Below are 21,335 nucleotides of genomic sequence, written 5' to 3' on the forward strand. Positions count from 1 at the left end.
TTCTGGCAAAAACTATCAAATTAAGAAAATTTACATCAAGCGTCGAGCCCAACCATGGTTAGATGCTCTTCTTCTTTTTTCCACATTAATTTTACGAATAATATGAGTCACAATCTCAACGGAGCTGCTTCATTGCAATAATCGCACCTAAGAATTTCCCAACTCGCGCCTACTCTCCTGCCAACTCTTCTATTAAGGCTATACTCACTGGGGATACTAGGGATGTCAATCAGGTCAATTCACCAAATTTTGGACTAGTCTTATCGGGTTATTTGGGTGCGGGTTGATCAAGTTGAAAAAAATTAGTTTTAGAAATTTTTAACCCTAACCTTAAACGTTCGGGTTTCGGGCGAGCCCATCGGCTTCAAAAATTTATTTTTAAAAATTAACTAATATATTTATCTTGACAATATTATATTTGTAATAAATAAACTGTAGGTGGTTAATGCTTAAGGTCTAAGTTTCTGGGATCGAGTCCACCGTCGTGCGGTCTTTAGATTTCTTTATTTACTTGTGTAATATATATATATATATATATAAAGGTAACATTTGAACATCGACTTATATAATAATTTTTTGTCCATTGCGATTGCTAATTGTACTGCAATTTTCGATAAAGATTAATTTTTATTATATTTTTATGGTGGGCAATTATGGAAAACTACTATCTTGAACATTATTGGAGGCGTCCCAATTTTTAGTATCCATATTTTCATTTTTGGATGTCCTACATTTTTATACTCATTTATATTTTTAGTAAAAATAGGTGGAGCCATTACTTCATTTTAATTATATTAACACTCACATAAAAATGTGAAACACTTATTTCACTCACAATACACTCAACCATTTTATTTAAACTCGTGTCACTCTCATTTAAATACTAAAAAATAGAACGGGTGGGGTATTATTTAAAAAAAATGTTCATTTTTTCCTCACCAATCTCCATATATATTGTTTGCTATTTGTGTAAAAGAATGTGAGCAATGGAGCCACTTCATTTTTGATTCATCAAGTCAGTAACTTAATGGTTGTCATCGCGTTCATCATCCGTTGAACTTCCACTTTCAACTCCCACAGTAAAGTCAATATTTGTGTTGTCTTCTTCATTTTTATCTTTTGTGGACACAGTTAAACATTTGGGTTTAATTTGGATTTACATTAATATACCTTTTTATTTTGGCAGAAAATATTATTGTAATAATTTTTAAATTATATATTTTAAAAATAATATTTTTGAAAAAAAAAAATTTACGAGCCGAATAGGACCGAACCCGAAACAAGCGAGTCAGATCGGGTCTGGACCGATCAGGTTCTAGGTCTAGAATCAGAATCGTTATTTTGTAACTCAATGGTAATCAACAGTTTCGAGTCGGTCCTGGTAAAACACGACCAATGACACCCTTATTAATCAAACTATAGAATAGAAAATAACAATAGAACTTTAACTTTACCTTGTCTCTATAAAAAGAAGTCCAATATTGGTTAGCAGTGAAATGCGAACTGAAACTCATGAACATCTGGAAACCGAAACCACTAGAGATCCTAGCCTATTTCATAATCGATATTGCTACGTGGAGAATCTGCCCTTTTCCTTATAAGAATTCGGGGAGAGGCGAACGGTGGCTGCCCTTTGTCGTCGAGGCAGGGAGAGTGAAGCTACCAGCGATGACTTGCGGCGATTCTTCAGAAGAGGAGGCCCGGCGACACTGGTGGCTTTTGCTTCAGGTTGCGGTCGAGAAGGGTGAGAAAACTAGAGAAGGTCACGGCGATGTTCGGCCCGATGCGAGACGACAGTGAGAAAAAGCGAGAAGGGGCGGTGGTTGGCAACGGGTTCTACCGCCATAGATGGAAGAGGTGGTTTCGGCGGCGGTTTGTCGGAAATCGAAGGAGATGAAGATATGAATTTTACAAATTGGAATTTTATTTTCCATGTTCGATTTGAGATGAGGGAAGTGAGATAGAGGGGTGAGGGGGTCTATAGATGATGTCTATGGTCAGGGACGGATCTAGAAATTTAATATGACCGATCTATATTTCACCGGATGATCTAATCAATGTTAATAACGAAAACGAGTTGAACTTGAATATTATTTGAAATTACACAATTATGACCGGCGAGATAACATATATAGGAATAAAAAAAAAATTTAAAATCATACATTTATAGGTAACAAAAAAATTGACCGGGCGACGGCCTGGGTGCCTGGCCTTAGATCCGTGTCCTTTCTATGGTGTTTTGGCAGCGACGATGTCGCTAGAATTGGGGAGATGGCGCTGAGTGTGCGCGTTCTATACAGAGAAGAGGGAAAGAGTGAGAGATGAGAGTGCGCGTCTAGAGAAGTAGATAGCTTGGACTTGGAGTGTCTGTGTTTTGATCTAGCTTATGTAGTGTAGTTAATGCTCAAGGTTGAAATCTTATTTAAATTTATTTATTTATTTATATAATTTATATAAAAAAAAACTTGGATTTAAAGCTTTGGACCTAATAAAAATTAGAAGTTGGCTTAATCACTTTGGCCATGATCTGAAGTTTAATGAATATATTAAAATGGGCTGTTATTAAAATTAAGCTTGGATTAGCTAAGTGTTTGCTGTTTAAGAAAGGATAATTTTATACACAGCCCCCACTTTACTCATTGTAGCCTTATAAAAATAAAAATATTAATAAATGTACTATTTTGCCCTTATAGCCTCCAAAATTAAAATTTTAATAACTAAAAATTTAAAGATACAAAAATACGCTAGAATACAATAAAATGTATAGCCCCAACAAAATTGAAGATCAAAATATATTTTCAATCGATAAAACGAACTGGAAAATCAAATACCCCAGTTATCTACGATTGATATGCCTAATTAATGAGGAAGAGAAATTGGATAATCCCACACGAATAAGTCGATGGCTACGACCTCCCTCAGCAATTCAACATCGAAATCGTCAAAAATTGCGACAACATAAACTCTTAATCGTTCCACCGTGATGCCCTCTCCAACTTGGGCTTCAGCAAATTCACCAGCGGTGGAATTTCAGGAATTGTGCGGGTGGTTCTAGACCAACCAATTTTCGCTGGAACTCTCTACCACAACTAGATGCCTAATTAGTGGTACAAGATGGTAGAGCCCAAATTCACCAAGCTTTCTATATCCTATTCTACATCGGGTTTGCAATCGAGAAGTATCTATTCACCAAAGAGCGTCCTTGTATGTAATGATTTGATAGGATAAATGTTGTCAGAGATAGGCAATTTGTGCAGAGTAGTTACTACCTATTCGATTGGAAATATATGTTCTTTTTTCAAGGAATTGTATTCTTCTTCAATTTTCTTTTGCATGTTTCTTTTTGAAGGTTTCTAATATTAATTTGGGGCTGTAAGTTTTATTGAAATTCTTTGTCGTATTTTTATGTTTATAGATTTCTAATCGGTGAAGTTTTAATTTTGGGGGCTACAAGGGCAAAACAATCTATTTATTAATATTTTTTTATTTTTTTAATTAGAAGCTATAGTGAATAAAATGGGGGCTATGTATATAATTACCCTTTCAGAAATTAATTAATTAAGCATTTCAGCTGCCAACTAATCAATGAAATAAGAAATTGGCCTATGGGACCACGGAGTTTTTTTTTTTTAATTATATAAGTAAATAAAGAAATTTAAAGATAATGTGACGGAGAACTCGAATCCAGGATCTCAGGTCTTGGACATTAACATTTTTACTACTAAGCCAACATGAGTTTATAATAAGAGATTAGATTGTTTAATTTATTTATTAATTGATCAATGACTTAAAGGTCTAATTTGATTAGTGTAATTGAGTTGTAATTATTTGTATTGTTTGGGCCATAGTTATATTAAATCTTTTTGGCTCAGAGCGAGAACTAATTTAGTTAAGGATTAATTCAAAATTTGATTATTTAATTACTTAACTAGATTTAATGGTCTTTATTTGTGGGATTTTTAATCACAAAATCTCATGTACACTTGAGTGTACTGTACACTCGGGTTGACTCGTACCTAGATCCTGATCCGCATGCTAATCCAAACTCGCATCCTGACCCAAATTGTGTAAATGACACTATTCAGTTATACAAATGACACTGCTTATAATTGTAACTATTCAATTATATAAATAACATTGTTATTTAAAATATTATAGTGCCATTTTAAATCTTATAGTGCTATTTAAAATATTATAGTGCCATTTATAATCTTATAGTGTCAATTACAGGAAATGTCATTTATATTTCTGAATAGTATCAATTATACACAGTGTCATTTATACACAATGTCATTTGTATAACAGAATAGTGTCAAATTACAAGCAATGTCATTTGTATAACTGAATAATGTCATTTACACGATTTGAGTCAGGATGCGGGCACGGATAAACCCGGCTGTACGGTACACTCGAATGTACCCAAGACCACCTCTTTCTTAATTAGTGAAGTGGACTAGAATGTCTAAGTCGGATTTATGAATTCGAATAAGTAATTCGATCAATTCAATAGTTGAGCCATTAATTTCATGCAAACCCTTGGCAAACTCCGATTCTTTCTGCGTGGGACATTCCATGCAAACATGATCATTCCAATGGCCAAAGTGAGCCATATTGCAGAACTTGCGGCGAACCTTCTTACTCCCCGCAATATTGTTTTGCCAAATTGTTAGCCTTTTTTCTTCAAAGGCTTTTTCGGCAAACCTGGTAGTATTTCCTGTCATGGTGTTTAACAGGAATGATCCCAAACACGAATTCTGAGAGAATTTGAATTTGAACTTGACTTTGTCCATCTCTGTAAGACAGACCCATAATCCCCATGCTCGCCTTGTGGAAATCTGGTCTTCTGTAAATGTGGCGACAATGGAGGGCTGATGATCGGAGCTTTGATTCCGATTCAAAGCTTGATTGTCGGGCCTTCGGAGCTTTATAAAATGAAAAGCTTCGTGGTTGCCCTTTTCAGCAGGTTCTGGTGCTGCGTTAAAGAAGTATAGCTCCAAAACATTCCCCCGTCTCAAAGACTCGTTGTTCTCCCAAGCGGAAAAGACCGTTTCTTGGATCCACTTTGGCAGACCCTTGATTTCGTTGAACGCTAGAGATATAGTATAAACTGAGGCCAGTGCCCCAAATTCATACCATTCCTTGACTTCTTGTGGATTGGCTCTGGTGGTCATCCACACCCGAGGATAGTTTCCTCCAACATCAACCCGGCTGGTTCTTGGATTAATGCCTCTTCTTGTATTAAGTTTCTCCCACCTGGACTGGTAAACCTGCCAAATCGGAGATACTTCTAAAATGTTAGTATCAACCTTAGATTTGCCCGTCATTGGCCTAAGGCTGATCTCTCCCTCTTTTTCCCCAGAGGTGCTGGGTTGACATGATGATTTAAGGTGTGAACCCTTAACATCATTTTTCTCTTGAGTCTCCGGCTTGGAGGCCATAACCTCAGAGCTTGTGCTAGGGGTACTCGAATCCCCTGCTACAGGTAATCCGTCCTGTATGGTAATGCCTGTTTTAACCAGGGGTTCCCTAATTCCGCGCAGGAGCGGTCCTTGAATTGCTTTATGAAGATTTATCATCTTCTTAAGGCATTCTCGTATGCGGTTAGACACTTTGGCTTCATCAGCCGACTGTATCCTTCCAGCTTGTTTGGCATGGAGTACACACTCTTGTCATTCCTGTTGTAGCATCTCCATGTTTTCCTGGAGCTGCCTCTGGTTTATAATGATGGCGTCAACCTCAGTTGGCTCCATCCCTTGTTAGGAAATCTACAAGAATATTTTCATCAGATTTTAAAATGACAATATCAAAATCATAATATTGACATTCAGCTTGCCATCTTAGTAATCTAGCCTTTTCATGTTTAGATTCAATTTTCTTGGTTAAGAAAGCCTTAACGTTAGTGTTATCGACTTTCAAGACAAATTTCTTAGCAAGTAGAAATAACAGCTATTTTTTGAACGCCTTTCTAACTTCATAAAATTCTTTCTCGTTGATGTGCCAACGCACAGCTTCACTGTCGGAGAAGAGGCGACTACAGTATTTGCACGGTTCCTCTCCATAGGGGGTGATTTTAGTAAGCACGGCCGCCCACCAAAAATCACTTACATCTGTGTAAAGGACTAGATCGTCCTCATCTTGTGGTATTGAAAGCTTGGGGAGATTCTTGCAAATCTCTTTCAGTTTCTTAATACCCTCACGATGTTCCTCCTTCCAGATGAATGGAACATCCTTCTTTAGTAAAGGACTAAAGATCTTCCTGTGTTCTACAAGGTTCTTAATTAACATCCATACAAAGTTGACAACTCCAAGAAAGCTTTGAAGCTGCTTTTTCTCCTTGAGATCTTCTGGAAAATTCTGGACCTTTTCTACAATATGTTCCTGCAGAATTATCCCTGTCTCATCTATTTCAATACCCAGAAAATCCATCTTCTGGGCTGCCACGACTGTCTTGTTTTCAGACAGCACCAATCCTTCATGTTGGCAAACATCTGCAAAGATCTCCAGATGCCTGACATGTTCATGAATGTTCTTTGACGCAATAAGGATATCATCAATATAAACAAACATGAATGAAGAATAATCTTTAAAAAGACTATCCATCTTCCTTTGGAATATTTGAGGCGCATTGGCTAGCCCCATTGGCATGACATTCTAGACATAATGTCCTTGTGGAGTTGAGAAGGCTGTTAACTTCTTACTCTCTTCCTCCATGCGAATCTGGTAAAACCCCGATTTGCAATCGAATTTTGAGAATACCTTTGCACTTCTGATGCAGTTGATAAGGTGTTCTCTGCTTGGGATGAAATATCCACCAAACCCAAGAATGTCATTAATTCCTTTGTAATTAATTAATAATTAATCTTGGTTTTCCTCTTTTGATCTCTCCGTGATTTCTCACCAAAAATTCAGGACTACTGTATGACGAGTTCCCTGGTTTGATCAACCGTAAATCAAGATGCTCCTTGATTATGCTCCTCATATCCTGCTGATCTTGAGTATTCATCATCAGGATTGGCCTGAACCGCACAAACTCATGCTCCTTTTCAGTTTTAACCTTCTAGGTAGCTTTGAGTTGGTTCTTGTCCCACCATGCCAAAGGATCCTCATGATAATATTTCTGGATTCTCCTTTTGACATTGGATATGGACACATGTTCTTTTTTTTTTCCAATATATTTGTGTGGTATTAAAGAGACTTTGAGGATTTGAGTTTCTTCCTCGGAGAGATCTAGAAATCCCTCGGCTCTGCATTTGAGCAGAACATCTCTGAACCTCCGTTGATCCTTTATTTGTGGTCGTCGGAGTCTACCTTCATCACCACACTTGCTGCGAAAGTTGACTGGCATAGCGCGATTAAAAGCTCCTTCAAGCCTCTGCACAATGATTTTGTGATCACAATTGGTTGTGAACAAAAGCCTCCTGGCTTCATTGTCCTGTGTATACCTTTTGAATGTTTGCAGAAAATTATTTTCGAACAATATATCCGCTCACGTATCATGGAAATAGATTGGTGAAGTCTTGACCTTGTACCAAGGTGTTTGTCCTGCTCCGCCGATCAGAATTTCTGTCTGTTTTACTCATTTTGATAAGAACAAAACCTTCTTTGAGAAATCTGTTCCTGTAATTCGAGGCAGTTCTTCTTCAACGCCTGTTGGAAAGACTCCCCATTTTGCTGTACAGATTCCTGCTCCTGAATCAATGTAGGCAGCAAAATATTCTGCCTTGAATTTCTCATATAACATCCCGACCGAGATATAAATCGAGAATGGACTTGTCATTCGATCAACAACCTTTTTTCGCCGATCTCCATTCTTCTTTCTTTCCTTGACCATCACTACACCAAATTCGCTCATACATAACGCCTCATAGATAATGGATATTTACAATATCCGTTATGTATGAGCGCCTTTTTGGCATAGATAACGGATATTTGAAAAATTCGTTATGAGAAAACTATTATCTCTAATCATTTATAACAGTTTTGAGTCTTACGTTATCTATGAGTGTTATTTATGTTCATTTTTAATAACGCGTTTTTAATAGCGTTATGCTTTGTGTTATGTATGAGCACACTTTAATAACAGTTATTGAAACCGTTATGATGACTGTTATGTATGTATATATTTTTAAAATAAAATAAAAACATAAATGAACACAAAATCTGAAATCCCTCCCCTCCCAACGGCATCTCTCAATATTCACACACGCTCCAACAACATTTCTCTCCATCTCCGGCGAAGGTCTGACGATTGCCTTCACGAGCCGTCACCTCTGACAAAACCCGGTGAGCCGCCGTTTTCAACGGCGCTATACTCTCTCTCCCTTCTTTGTCTTCCACAGAATCCCCACATCAAGATGAGCCCTAAAAGTTTTTCACTTTCAAATCTGCCGCAGCAACCCTGATTTCCAGCGAGGACGCCGTCGTTTCCCTCCCCCCTCTCTTCTTTTCCTCTTCCATTCCCTTCCTAAACTCTTCCTCACTCTTAATTTCTCCAAATCAGATCCACGCCTGCCCAAAATGAAATAAGGAACCGAGCCCTAAGTTCCTTCTTCACTACAGACTAACGCCGCCGCCGTGGCACCTCTCCGACGAAGCCGTGCCCGGCCATTGGCAACGCCCCTCCTGTCTGTTCCCCCCTCTCTCTAACTATTTCAACTTTTCACTCCAGATTGCGCACAAAAGAGTCCCAATCTCTACCTCTAACACCGCGACACCTGGCACTAGTCCTAAGTTTCTTCTTCGATTCGACGGAAGAATCACCGCCCGTGCTAAACCGGCAACAGACCGACAACAATCTGCTGCCACCGCCCTAGTGGTAAGGCCGCCATCTGTCTTCCCCCTTCTCTCAACTCTGAGTTCGACTCGGTCTCAAGCCAAGCCCTAATGGCTCGGTCCTAACATAACAGGAAGGTATAAATCTACCCTACTGCAACTGTACTAGTTTGGGCAAGATAGAATTTTTTTAGGGGGTGGGTTTTTCTTGTGTGATTTTTTTAGGGGTTCACTCTTACTATAATTTAGTTAGTATGAATGCAGGGATGTTCATGCACATGTTTATAGGAGATGTAGTGTATGACATCAGCAGAAGCCTTGATAATTGGTATTGGAAACTTCATGTTTGTGAGGAGACAAACCAGATGCGGACATCGATTAGAATATATGTGCTAATTGTCCGCCTTGGTTTAGAGTGGATTTTGCTAACCTATATATGGGTTATATTTCTCTTGCATGAATTGGTTTTCTCTTACGAACAAAACATCATTTATATATACTTGTAGGAAAGAGTACCACGACAAGTATGCTAGCTTATGTATTAAAGGCCATGGGAGATGATCTGACAGCTGTCGTTGGGGCACAAGTGTTTCAGGTTCTGTATTTGGTTTACACGAGTGGTGTATGGATTACCTTTTATATTCGAAATTGTCTTACTACTACTCATTTTTGCATTTAATTGTGTTCTGCTGATGACAAGCGTTTCATATAGCTTACAAGTAAGATGATGTTGCATACTATATATTATATATTTTATGGGTTGTGCTAGAAGTGCGTGCATCTCTTAGTAGTATTGTCGTTGTTATTGTTTTCTTGGTGATCATTGTTTTATTTCGTTTCACTTTGTTTGATGGAAGGGTCACGTTGACTGTACTGTTGCAGTGTTACTCATGATAAGAATGTAAATTTTCTTTCTTGCTCCAAGTCTATATTGAAGCACTATACCTTCTTGTTTCATTCGTACCTTCTTGTTTTATCCATTGATTTGTGTATTATGCTACATCTACTTCAGGTTAGAGCTGTGGTCGTTGGACTGGACCAGCACATAAACTTTTACAAGCTGCAGTAAGGACTTTGTCTCAAATTCTGATTTACTTATAATTGATATCAATATAAATCTTTCTGGACTTGTTTTGTCAACCCACAACCTATGTTAATATGTTAAATTTTTCCTCATCTCATTTTCAGCACTTAATATCATAACAATTCCTTTGATATTATCTGATTAATATATATATTTCAACTCGTAAAAACTGGATCTATATCTGTTTGTTATATAAGGCTGTTGAGATTTAGTTGATACTTGACACTTATAGATCTATTATGACTTGTGGGCTAGTGTTTTTTTTTTTCCTTTGAGTGGATATACTCTGCAATTCTTCTACTGTTTGACGTGTTTAGTTTAGCAAGTGTTAGTCTAATTTCCATGCTTTACTCTTGTATGATTTTGTGGCAGATTGGTGGTGGATTAAATGAGCCATACGTTGAGTTGAAGAGGCTTGTGAATTCAGAAGAAAAGTTGTACCGGACGGCTAGCTAGTTGCATATTTAATATGTTTAGTATTTTTGTAAGGCATAATATTGTGTTGATTAATTGCTATCACTTACTTCTCCAACCGTGACAGGTTTATAGTTGAGCAGTTGAGGTGAATGAGCGGCTCTCAATCACAGAAAAAGTTGTTCAGATCGAAATGGCTAGGTAGCTAGTTACAATATATGTTATCTTCGTTTTGACATTAGTACGATTTAAACATGTTAGAATGTTGACTATATTCAGATGATGTACGAATTTTTTTAATACAACTCATAGAACATGTGTTTCTGTTAACTCTATTTGGATGGTAATTGTATGAATATTTTGAACGGTATATGACATGATTTATGGATAGTTTTTATTATTTTGTTTGTTTTAGAATTAATTTTAATTGCAAATAAATTATAAGTTGTAGCATAAATAACGAAATATAAAAAAAATATACATAACGACTACAACCGTTATGTATAAAAACATACACAACGTAAAAAAAGAGTTATCTAAACAACAATTTGACGTTATTAAAACATTCAAAGATCACACAAACAAGAGTGTAATGTATTTGAAAACAACCGTTATGTATAACTGCATAGATAACGGAGAAAAATAAACTTTCATAACGATCAGAAACGTTATGTATAAGACTTATAGATAACGGATTATCAGGCGTTATTTATTTATGGATAACCGTTATGTATAATAGTATAGATAACGTATAAATATCCGTTATGTATGCGCGCCACATACATAACACCACTATACTTAACGCAAGTTTTTCCGCATAGATAACGGATAAAATCCGTTATGTATGCGCGTTTTTGGCGTAGTGCATGGTAGATATTTGTCAAGGAAATCTCGCCCTAGGATTAGGACGTCAGCTTCTTGTCCGGCTTCGCCCTCGATCTCGATCTTAAAGCCTCCGATCTCCAGAATTCCGATATATCGGTTACTTTCTGGATTTCTCAAGTAGTACAACGTATTGCAAGGAAATTGATTTTTCCTTTCAGTTGTATCAAATCTCGTGGAAACACTTCTCCATCCTTCTGGGCACTTGAGTTTTATCCTTATGCCTTGGACCGGTGCTTCCTGGATTGCTTTTCTCTCGTAGGAATGAGATAAACTTCTTTCCAAAGGCATTGATATTAGCATTTCTCCTCGGAATGACAACCTTGGTGCTCCCAATCTGAGACTTTGATTATGCTTCAGCACCTGCTTGTCTTTGACCTGGATGTTGATTTCCCTAATTGTTGGGATTTCAACTCGATCCGGGCTGATCGCCTTGGCCACTTCTTTGAATATTTTCGGGATCTCAATAAAAAATTTCCCCAGAAATAAATTCGTATGGTGGGAATTTGATAGGGCATACGATACTTGATATGTAATCGAGTACGGCCTATTACCTCCTGTCAGCAGATCCATCCTCTTATAGTCCTGATAGAGTGTCAGGGCTCTACTGAAGTTTGCATCTTGAAGATTATAAGTGATCTGTGGGTATAATTCGGTTATAATATGCTTGGCATAGAGATTACCCGAGAAAGCTCCCAGCACTGCATCTCTTGGATGAGAACTTCACAATCTTGGATGAGAATTTTTTCGGAACATGGTTTCCGCTTTTCGATATCCTTCACCTTTTTCTGGATATCACTTAAGAGTTTTAAGATTTCCTCTTGTTTGAGTGATATTTGGCTTATCTCCATCGGTAGATCATATAGCTTGTTGCCATAATATTCCACCGTTCTTTGAATCTCCCGCAAGTTTACGTTGTCGGAAAAGTTTGGCTTGATTTTTTGATAAGCTGGATAAGTTGTACCAGCCTTGTCCTTCTGCTCCATTAGTCGTGTGATTGATGGGCACCCTTTCTTGCTCGTTCAATCGCCACTCTGGTCTCGACGACCCCTATAAGGCGTTCATGGTAGAACTGAATACTCGTGACGATATCACGAATAATCTATCCATCTTCTCCTCGACGAATATTTGTTACGAGGACTCGATTGTTCCAATTGAGTTCGTCTAGTAGACGAGTAGTTTCTCTCTCCAAATGTTGGAAAGAATCCCTGTATACCATACATCTCGGACAATTGTCCGGATCCATGCATAATTTTTAATGGAGTCTCCTCCCACATAGGTAAATTATAAAATAAATTAAATATAATATACTTCCTCAATAAAAATCCGCTCTGATACCATTTTAAGCGAAGCACGGGTATGCATGAAATTTATAAATTATAGAGAAATTTCAAGAGTTGTAAATGAGTAAGTGGGGTTTTTATGCAATTAAAATTTTTCAAGGGGTCAAAACTAAGTTGTTTGGAATTGAGATAAAGTAACAAATTACCAATGCCCACATGTCATCATCCTAGCGGTAGTGTTCACATGAACCATGTTCAGCATATTCAAAACCCTATCACGTCTAGCTTCATATACTAGACATTAGATCAATTAACCACTTCCACCAAACGGTTGTGTAACATCGTCTCTTAATTTTTATTTTTTATTTTATAATTTAGGTCCCACCACCAACGACTTGCAACAGTCCTTTAATTTAGGCGTATTTCATATTTGCTAAAACCCTGAATTGTGGATTCTGCATCCAAATTTGAGAGAATCAGTCGTAATTTGTTCGAATTAAATTAGGGTTTTCTTGTGTTCCTATTATTCGATAGTAGACCATGAGTTTCAATTCCGTATGTGGACCAAGCTTATCGGATTACGAGAATCCTAGGTTTTGTGGCTGCGAAATTGAAGGTAAGAGGTTGATGAATAAAAAACCAAAACTTCATTCTTTATGACTGAAATTATTGCATGCTCTATAAAACACACACAATTTTCTTTTTCAAGAATAATTGTTACTTTTACCTTTTATTGCGAGTTGATAGAGTAAAGTAGGGGGACACTTGGATATTACTCTTCTTCGTCTCTGAATCTCTTCCATCGATATTCTTCTTCGTGTATCAAAGCCTTCTTCATATACTAAGGTTGGTACAAAATCGGCGTGAATGTGGTGGTGGGACCCACCAATTATAAAATAAATAAATAAATAAATTAAGAGACGATGTTACACAACTGTTTGATGAAAGGGATTCATGATGGTGAACGCTTTTGAAATAACCATTTTGAAAAAGGAAACACAATATTTGGCCATTAATTGAAAATACAAAATCTGGCAATTTTTTATGTTTTAAGATTGTTTTGCCCCTAATTAGGGCGGACCAGATTCGGGTTTGCGCGCGGGTTAGGCACATATGGCACTATTAGTGCCCAAAGTACCAAGCAAAAAAAAAAAAATCTAAGTAAATTAGTACGTTCGGCACCATTAGTACCAATAGTGCCATGCACGAATAATACTAGTGACCATAAGAGAGAGTATATGGCACTAATGACACTAATATGGTCATAAGTACCATTCGTGCAGCACTTTAAATGGAGAATTTAAACTCTAAATGGATAATCTAAACCCTAAATGGGAAATTTAAACCTAAAATGGTAATTTAAACCCTAATTGAATAATCTAAACCCTACAGAGAAGTGTTTAAAATGGTCGTATAACTGTATTCATCTATATAAAACAAGACAGTGTATCAGCACAAATATATGGTACTATTGGCACTAATATGATCATTAGTATCATTCGTGCATGACATTAAGTGTACCAATTTACTTGATTTTTTTTTATTTGACACTAATAGTGCCATGTGTGCCTTACCCGCGTGCAAACCCGAATTCGGTCCGCCTTAATTAAGGGCAAAATAATCCTAAAACGTAAAAAATGACCAGATTTTATGTTTTTTCAATTAGTGGCTAAAATATTGTGTTTCCTTATTCAAGATGACCAGACGAATATATTATTTCTTAATTATATCCAATTGTTAGGGGTGTATTTGATGATTAACCTTTAAATATTCCAGCATTTTGAGGCAAATAAACAAGAATATAAAATACACTTTCAAATATTCAATAGGATCCCATTTTGTTAGATCGAAAAGTTTAGAACTTTTTAATTTAGTTTTTTATTGCCGTCAAAACAGTTTGGGGCAGTGCGGTATAAATAATAAAGTGAAATTTGGCAATTCGCAAAACTCCCCAAATCATTTCTTATATTTCCCGTCTACAACTGCTATCGTCACTCCACCGCTGTTTCAGTTTTGTAGTAGAAAGAATATTTTATTTGATCATTTGCGAAACAACTCCACAAATGGATTCTTCGCCTCAGTCTGGTTCACCCTCCGCCGCCCCGCCGCCTCCGCCGGCCGAGCCGGAGTCCAAGCGCGAGAAGGAGATGGTGCATAAAACTAAAGTAATTCAATTTCTTGGGCGAACTGCGCCTATCATTCTCCAGAATGATAACGGCCCATGCCCTCTCCTCGCTATCTGTAATCTCTCTCTCTCACACTCTCCTCGCTTATCTGTAATCTCTCTCTCTCACTTTCTCTAGGTCTTTGTAATTTTATTTCTGGTAGGTGTTGGTGTGATTGTAATCTCAGATATAACGTAACTTGGGTTTTATCGGATTGATTTTCAAGAAACTATAAATTGTGGAAAATGAAAAACCTGACTGAAATTTAGAATTATATGTTAATTAGTACACTGAATCATATTGTCTTATCCCTGTAGGGCATGCTTATCACGTTTACTTTCTATTGTGTGTGGATTGTATGGAATATGACTGTGAAGAGAACATAATTTAGGAACATATTGTTAGATACATATCTCATCGTTGGGTGAGGTTTGTTGATGACATGATGACATCTCGTTTGGGAAAACTTGGTGACCTGTTAGCCCTTATCTTCGGAATTAGGTTTTGTACTCATCGTTTGAATTTTTGAAATAAAAGATCATATCTTTCCTTTGTAGTTTAAGTCTTGGTATTAATTTGCTTAATTGCATATTTAGGCTTTTCATGGTCGCCAAATAGGTTTGCATAGCGGCACTCCATATGACATCCTGTGTGTGTATGTTTTGTTTAATAGGTTTGAGATCATGACTATTGTGGCTTAGGATTAAAAAACTGATCTTGTCTATTGGTCTTGCTAGAATTATGTTCACTATAAATCTTCTGATGTTGTGCCTTTATGTGCATCTATTCTTATTTGACTAACTTGATGTTACATATTATGATAGGTAATGTGCTTTCTCTAAAGAACAATTTGAATCTGAGCCCAGATATTCCAGAGGTTTCCCAGGAGAAATTGCTTTCGCTTGTGGCTGAGCGGTTAATTGACTCAAACACTAACATCGATGTAATTGTTTTTTTTTTTTTTTTTATATAGTATATTCTTGTTTTAAGTATTGATAAGATTAAGGCTTGTTTGAGTTTGGAAGGAAATTTTCTTTTGATCATATTGATATCTTTTAATTAACTTGAGCTGACTATAGTACTTTGCTTGCTTCCTTTCGCTTTATTGATTAATTTAACCTTTTGCACTGAATGACAGAACAAAGAGGCTGGGTATGTAGAAAATCAGCTGCAAAATATTGCAGATGCAATTGATTTACTTCCAAGACTTACAACAGGCATTGATGTGAATTTAAAATTTAGAAGGTATACCGCTTTTTTGCTTCTCCTGTTAATTTTGATTTTTCATCTGTCAAATGCTACAATCTACTTGTGAGTTTTGTGGTCCCTATATACTCTATTACATGGGTGTGTGTGTGTGTGTGTGTTAGAAACTGCATCCAATTGTAATTTTTGACAAAATTATGTCTGAAATTTTCAGAATTGACGATTTCGAGTTCACCCCAGAGTGTGCAATATATGATTTATTGGACATTCCACTATACCATGGATGGATTGTTGACCCGCAGGTATGACTTTGTTTATCTATCTGACTGGCTAAACCTACTTGCAAGAGATTAATGAAACCTAGGATATCAAACAATGCAAACCTTTCTGCTCTTGTGACATGTTGAAGTAGTAAAATATTGAACTCAAATGATAGTTGCTACAGGCTACAGCTCAAATGGTGATAATTGGAAAGTATTGAAGGATGATTTCTGGTTCAGATTAGGCTTGGTTAACTGCCGTGGTTCATTGTCTCTTGCATACTGTAGGTGTCAAAAAGAAGAGATTTATTGAATCTCTTATTTATAATTCTAGCATAATGGCACTATCATCTGTTCTTAAATCTTCTTCAAGCATAATATCTATTCTTTTGTAGCAATAAGTGAGTCCTATTTGTTTTTTCAGAGCTCTGATTATCTTTGTATAAATTGTGGGTTGATTGGTTGTCTTGTGATTGTTTGTATGCATGTGTTTCAGGATCATGAAACTGCTGATGCTATTGGTTCTAAATCATATAACACTCTCATGGGGGAGCTTGTTTCATTAGAGGCAAAAAGTATCACAAGTGACGAGAAAAAGAATTCTGAAGATGACAGTGTTGATTTTGTCGCTGCAACGACTGCAGCTCTTGGAATACCTTCTCCAAGTCTTTCAAGAGGCCAATCCTTTAATGATTCTCCTCAACAAGCAAGAAAAGGGGACATCGAAGAAGAAGAAGAGCTCTTAAGAGCCTTGAGATTGTCAGAGATGGAAAATTCTAATCCAATGGAAGATGGTGTTGTGTCCCATGTTCATAATGAAAGCGTCTCAATCAACAAGTGTGAACTGGTCACACATCCGGAAATGGTTGAAAATAATGTTACTATTGAACCCGAAAAGACTGTGGCATTGATATCTGATGATAGCAATGCTCTGGGCAATGTCCATGTAGATCCGCCGTTCCCTGAAGTGGTTTCACAGGCAGTTCTTTCTTCAAAAACTGATGAAAAGCAATTATGTGCTCAACCTCCTGATGAAGAATCTGGAAACATTGTTGATAATGTGATTGCTTCAGATACAGTGATTCTGAATGGACCTGTCCAACCTTTTGGACAAGATCCTCTGCCTGCATCTAATGACTCACAACATAAATCAATGAGTGATAATCATGCTCGGGATGAAGTCACTTCCACCTCAAACCCAGAAGGCGAGAAAAATTCTCGTAATGTTTCTGATGGAAAAGATTCATCCAGTTTGTTGAATGGTGCTGATTCAGATTCATCTAGTGGTCAAATGCACCGGAATGATGAAACTGAAGCAAATTCTTCCAGTGTTGATGACAGTGAACCAATTTATGAAGGTGAAGATTGCATATTGGACTCAGGTACTGTTGCTTATGAAAACCGAGAGCCTATGTATGAAGGGGAGGTGGTACTTGCAGAACAGGTGGATACAGGTTTTGTGGTCAATGGAGACTTGGGTAGCAAGGACATAATTTCTGTTAAAGAAGGTAAAATGTGCTCTAGATGATTGATAATCATTTCCCTGGTGATTATTTTGTTTTATTAAATTCATTCAAGATAAAGACAGCTCTTTTTGTTTAATTTTTATGAGACCTTTATGCTGATGCATGTTGTATTATTTGTCATTAGGGGAAATCATCAGGAACTTCATGAAGAACAGTGCTAGTCAGTTGACTGTATATGGGTAATTTTGTTTGCTACATTGTCCCACTGGTTAAGAAGATATGCTATATTTACCAGAGGAAGTTTCTGATGATTGGTTGTCTTGTTGCAGCCTATTTTGCTTACAAGACCAAGTCAAGGAACGCGAGCTTTGTGTGTTCTTCAGAAATAATCATTTCAACACTATGTTTAAGGTTAGTACATGCAATGTACTATGCTATTTATTTGTCCTCTCTTCAACAATTTTAATGATGACTGAGTATGCTTGGCCAACTCAGTAATACTTGTAAGTTGTTACGCATAATATGAAACATTGATTATATATAACTTACTGGTGATTCATTTATTTAACTGCTTTTAGTTATTCAAGAGTTTTAATGTTGTATTCTTACAACTCAACAGTTTCTTGTTGTGCCAGACTTTTTTCATATCCATATACCCTTTATTGCATGTAAAACCTCCCCTTATCTATTGAATATTGGTCTTTGTTTGTACAAATTAATTTGGCATTCGGAATATGGAATGACATTTCTCTGTTCCTTGTCTGTTGAATATTGATGATTTGTAGTGCCAACTGTGACACCATTTGGTTAGATTTGTACCTGATTAATCAGTCAATTTGCAGTATGAAGGTGAACTGTACATTTTAGCAACCGATCAAGGTTATTTAAATCAGCCAGACTTGGTATGGGAAAAGCTAAATGAGGTGAGAAACTGTATGTTAGTTTATGTTTCTTGTCAATGCATGGAAGTCTAGTGTCTAGATAGAGGTTAACTGTTTCTATACTTGGTGATGATATTTGAACTTGTCCATCTTGATGCGTGGGTATATGATTAGGAAGCAATCTTGGGATTTTTAATTTTATTTTTACAAATGGTGCATTGCAATCTTGTAAGTAATAAGTGAAAAAAAGTTATCAACTCTCTTAAATGCATCAAAGTCTTGGTTGAGCTTCTCGACTATTTTGCAGTAATTTAAGATGATTTCTTCGATGAAAATTTTCATTTGTATATCACACAATTTGTGATAATAGATAAAAACTTGATAAAATGAATCAATTTATGTTGTCCATTTATAAATTCCACCTATTTGATATCCGAAGATGTCTCCTTAAGTCTTGACACAAGATCCAAACACGACCTAGTGAGGTGCCAATTTTTTATGATAAAAGCATCACTTGAACTTGTACAACAATGGAATCTTTTGGTGCCTTTCTGATATAGGATCTTTTCAGGGATTTATCACACCCCTCAATGTTTTTTTCATTTTTTTGGCAATGTTGCTAATGCTGACATTGACCAATTATATTGAACATATCGGATATTTGCTTATTGCTTACTATTTTATGTTTCTGTAATTTGATTTTTGTGTTTTAGGTAAATGGTGATACTGTTTATATGACGGGCAACTTTAAGCAATTCAAGATGGACGACCATTCCAGCAGCACATGGGATGAACAGAATGCTAGGGCCACTACTGCAGTATGTAGTTTCTTGTTCTGGAGCTTTGGATGTTTTTAAGTGCACACCTTCAATTAAATCCCTTTTTTTGCAGGACTACCTGGCTAGTATTGATAGTTCCGAACCAAATACAAGTTTCAAGTAATTCTCTGTTTCTTCGTTCATGATTTGTTACACTCTAGTTATTATGATACATAGTTCTGATTTAGTTCACTATGTCTACAGAATTTATTGATATCAAAATATTTCATGATTGACCTTCTTTGGTCTTTCATTTCTTATTGTAATATGTCGGTAAGCCCTTTATTTATATATGTATTTTGAAGCCATTTTCCCATAAAGATGTATTTTGGATTTCCTTTCCTGGTAGTAAAGTTTAATACTGTGAGACATTCGTAGATGTTTATGTCAGTTCAAATTCTTCCTTTTTATCTAGTACTTTTTATCCGTGGCATCTCATTATGGTAGTCAAATTTAATTTGAATTATAATCTAGAGCAAGCTCATTGAGGCTTACTTGGATTCTATTCTGGCAGTTCCGATTTGCAACTGGCGATAGCTCTCCAACAACAGGAATTTGATCAACAGCAACAGGAACAGCAGCGAGAACAGCAGCGGCAGCGTAATGCACAGCAGCCAGCCATTAGTGGCAGTTCGGGGCTGGTTGTTGGTCCCCCCCAAGTAAGTTGAAGTTGAGATCTTACCATAGCAAATCTTTCAATTATAATAATACTCCCTCCGTCTCCGAAAAACATGCAGCAGTGTGGTTGACACGGGTTTTAAGAAATATTAGATGAGTGTATTGTGAGTGGAGAAGGGGTCCCATTTTATATAATGGATAATGGGTTAATTAACAAAAGTAATGGTGGGCCATGATGGTTTTTTTGTTAATTAGTATGAAAAGTAGGGATTAAAAATAAAAGAATTGTGGTGTAGTGTTCAAAAATGAAAAGTGCATGTTTTTGGAGATGGAGGGAGTAAAATGATCTAGCAAATCTTCCTAATCTTATTTTTTGTTGGTGACAACTGACAAACCCTAGTAATGCTTTGAGTTCTTAGAATGTATTTTGGCTTTTGTTACATGAGCAATATTATGGGAAATTTAGTGGTAGGAGGTTAATGCCCAAAACCTGAGGTCCTGGGTTCGAGTCATCCGTTGCGCAGTCTTTAAATTTCTATATTACTTATGTAATTTATCCAAACCTCAAGAGGAAATTTTCAATATTACTAATTCATTAGCTTGAACACAACACACTGTGTCTGTGCTTATGCATCCATTTATACAACACACGTGTATCGTATGTATGTATGTATGTATGTATGTAAGTGCTGAACACAATGGAGCGGAGTACACTTTACACTTTCAGCTTAGCTGCAGTCGTATTTTCACACAGTAGTTGCATTATCTGGTTTAGATATGCTTGTGCTTCTCTGTGTGCGTGTGCGTGTGCGTGTGCGTGCGGCCATAACAGAGTGTGTTGCATTGAATCGCAGGCTCCGCGGAATAGTGCGAAGTACACAGGCTCCTCTAAGCAGGAATCGAAATCGAAGGAGAAGTGCATTGTAATGTGACTGTTCTGGGTGTTTCTGGTTTAGTTGCAACCCTTTTCCCTTTACTTCTGTGTTTGTAACACTCATAACTCGCTATAGTCTTCCGTTCTTGTAAATAAAAACCACATTTTTTTGGGGGGGGTTTTATGTAAATCTGAAAGCAATTGTCAAATTCTCATTTTTAGCATAGACAACAGCTCACTTTGTTGTGGGATTTTGCTTTCTGCTATTTCACTGCTCACTATATCATTACTTTCCTCTGATGTTATGTGAATAAAAATAACGACGCAGTTTGATGAGTGTATTTTGAAGGACTTGCACGTTTTATTTTCTATGACTTGTACAAATATGATAATTCAAAGCTTGAATTATCCATGAGAAATGGATTCAAAATTGTGGAACACTCTCTCGACATCGTTGGTGAAGTCATTATTATCCACTATTCAATATACACGCATATGTTGCAGATATATTTGGCGTTTTAACTCTTTCAATAAATAAAGTTGTTGATGCATTATATTCACCCAATCACTCTCATGGCCCATGAGTTTAAAGGAGAGTGAAAGAGAGAGGAA

The 21,335-nt window shown here is 36.7% G+C and overlaps 1 protein-coding gene across 1 annotated transcript; it reads left to right on the top strand.

The window, feature by feature from the left end:
- The first annotated feature begins 14,382 nt into the window (after positions 1 to 14,382).
- Positions 14,383 to 21,064, top strand: LOC131026143 (uncharacterized). The gene is made up of 12 exons (XM_057955915.1): positions 14,383 to 14,676; positions 15,425 to 15,543; positions 15,739 to 15,845; positions 16,021 to 16,108; positions 16,563 to 17,574; positions 17,717 to 17,771; positions 17,862 to 17,943; positions 18,375 to 18,455; positions 19,127 to 19,231; positions 19,305 to 19,351; positions 19,746 to 19,890; positions 20,704 to 21,064. Exons 1-12 carry the CDS (start codon positions 14,499 to 14,501, stop codon positions 20,779 to 20,781), a joined length of 2,097 nt encoding a protein of 698 aa, XP_057811898.1. The 5' UTR covers positions 14,383 to 14,498; the 3' UTR covers positions 20,782 to 21,064.
- Positions 21,065 to 21,335: the final 271 nt, after the last annotated feature.

Source organism: Salvia miltiorrhiza, chromosome 1, assembly GCF_028751815.1.
Source record: "Salvia miltiorrhiza cultivar Shanhuang (shh) chromosome 1, IMPLAD_Smil_shh, whole genome shotgun sequence".
NCBI lineage: Eukaryota > Viridiplantae > Streptophyta > Magnoliopsida > Lamiales > Lamiaceae > Salvia > Salvia miltiorrhiza.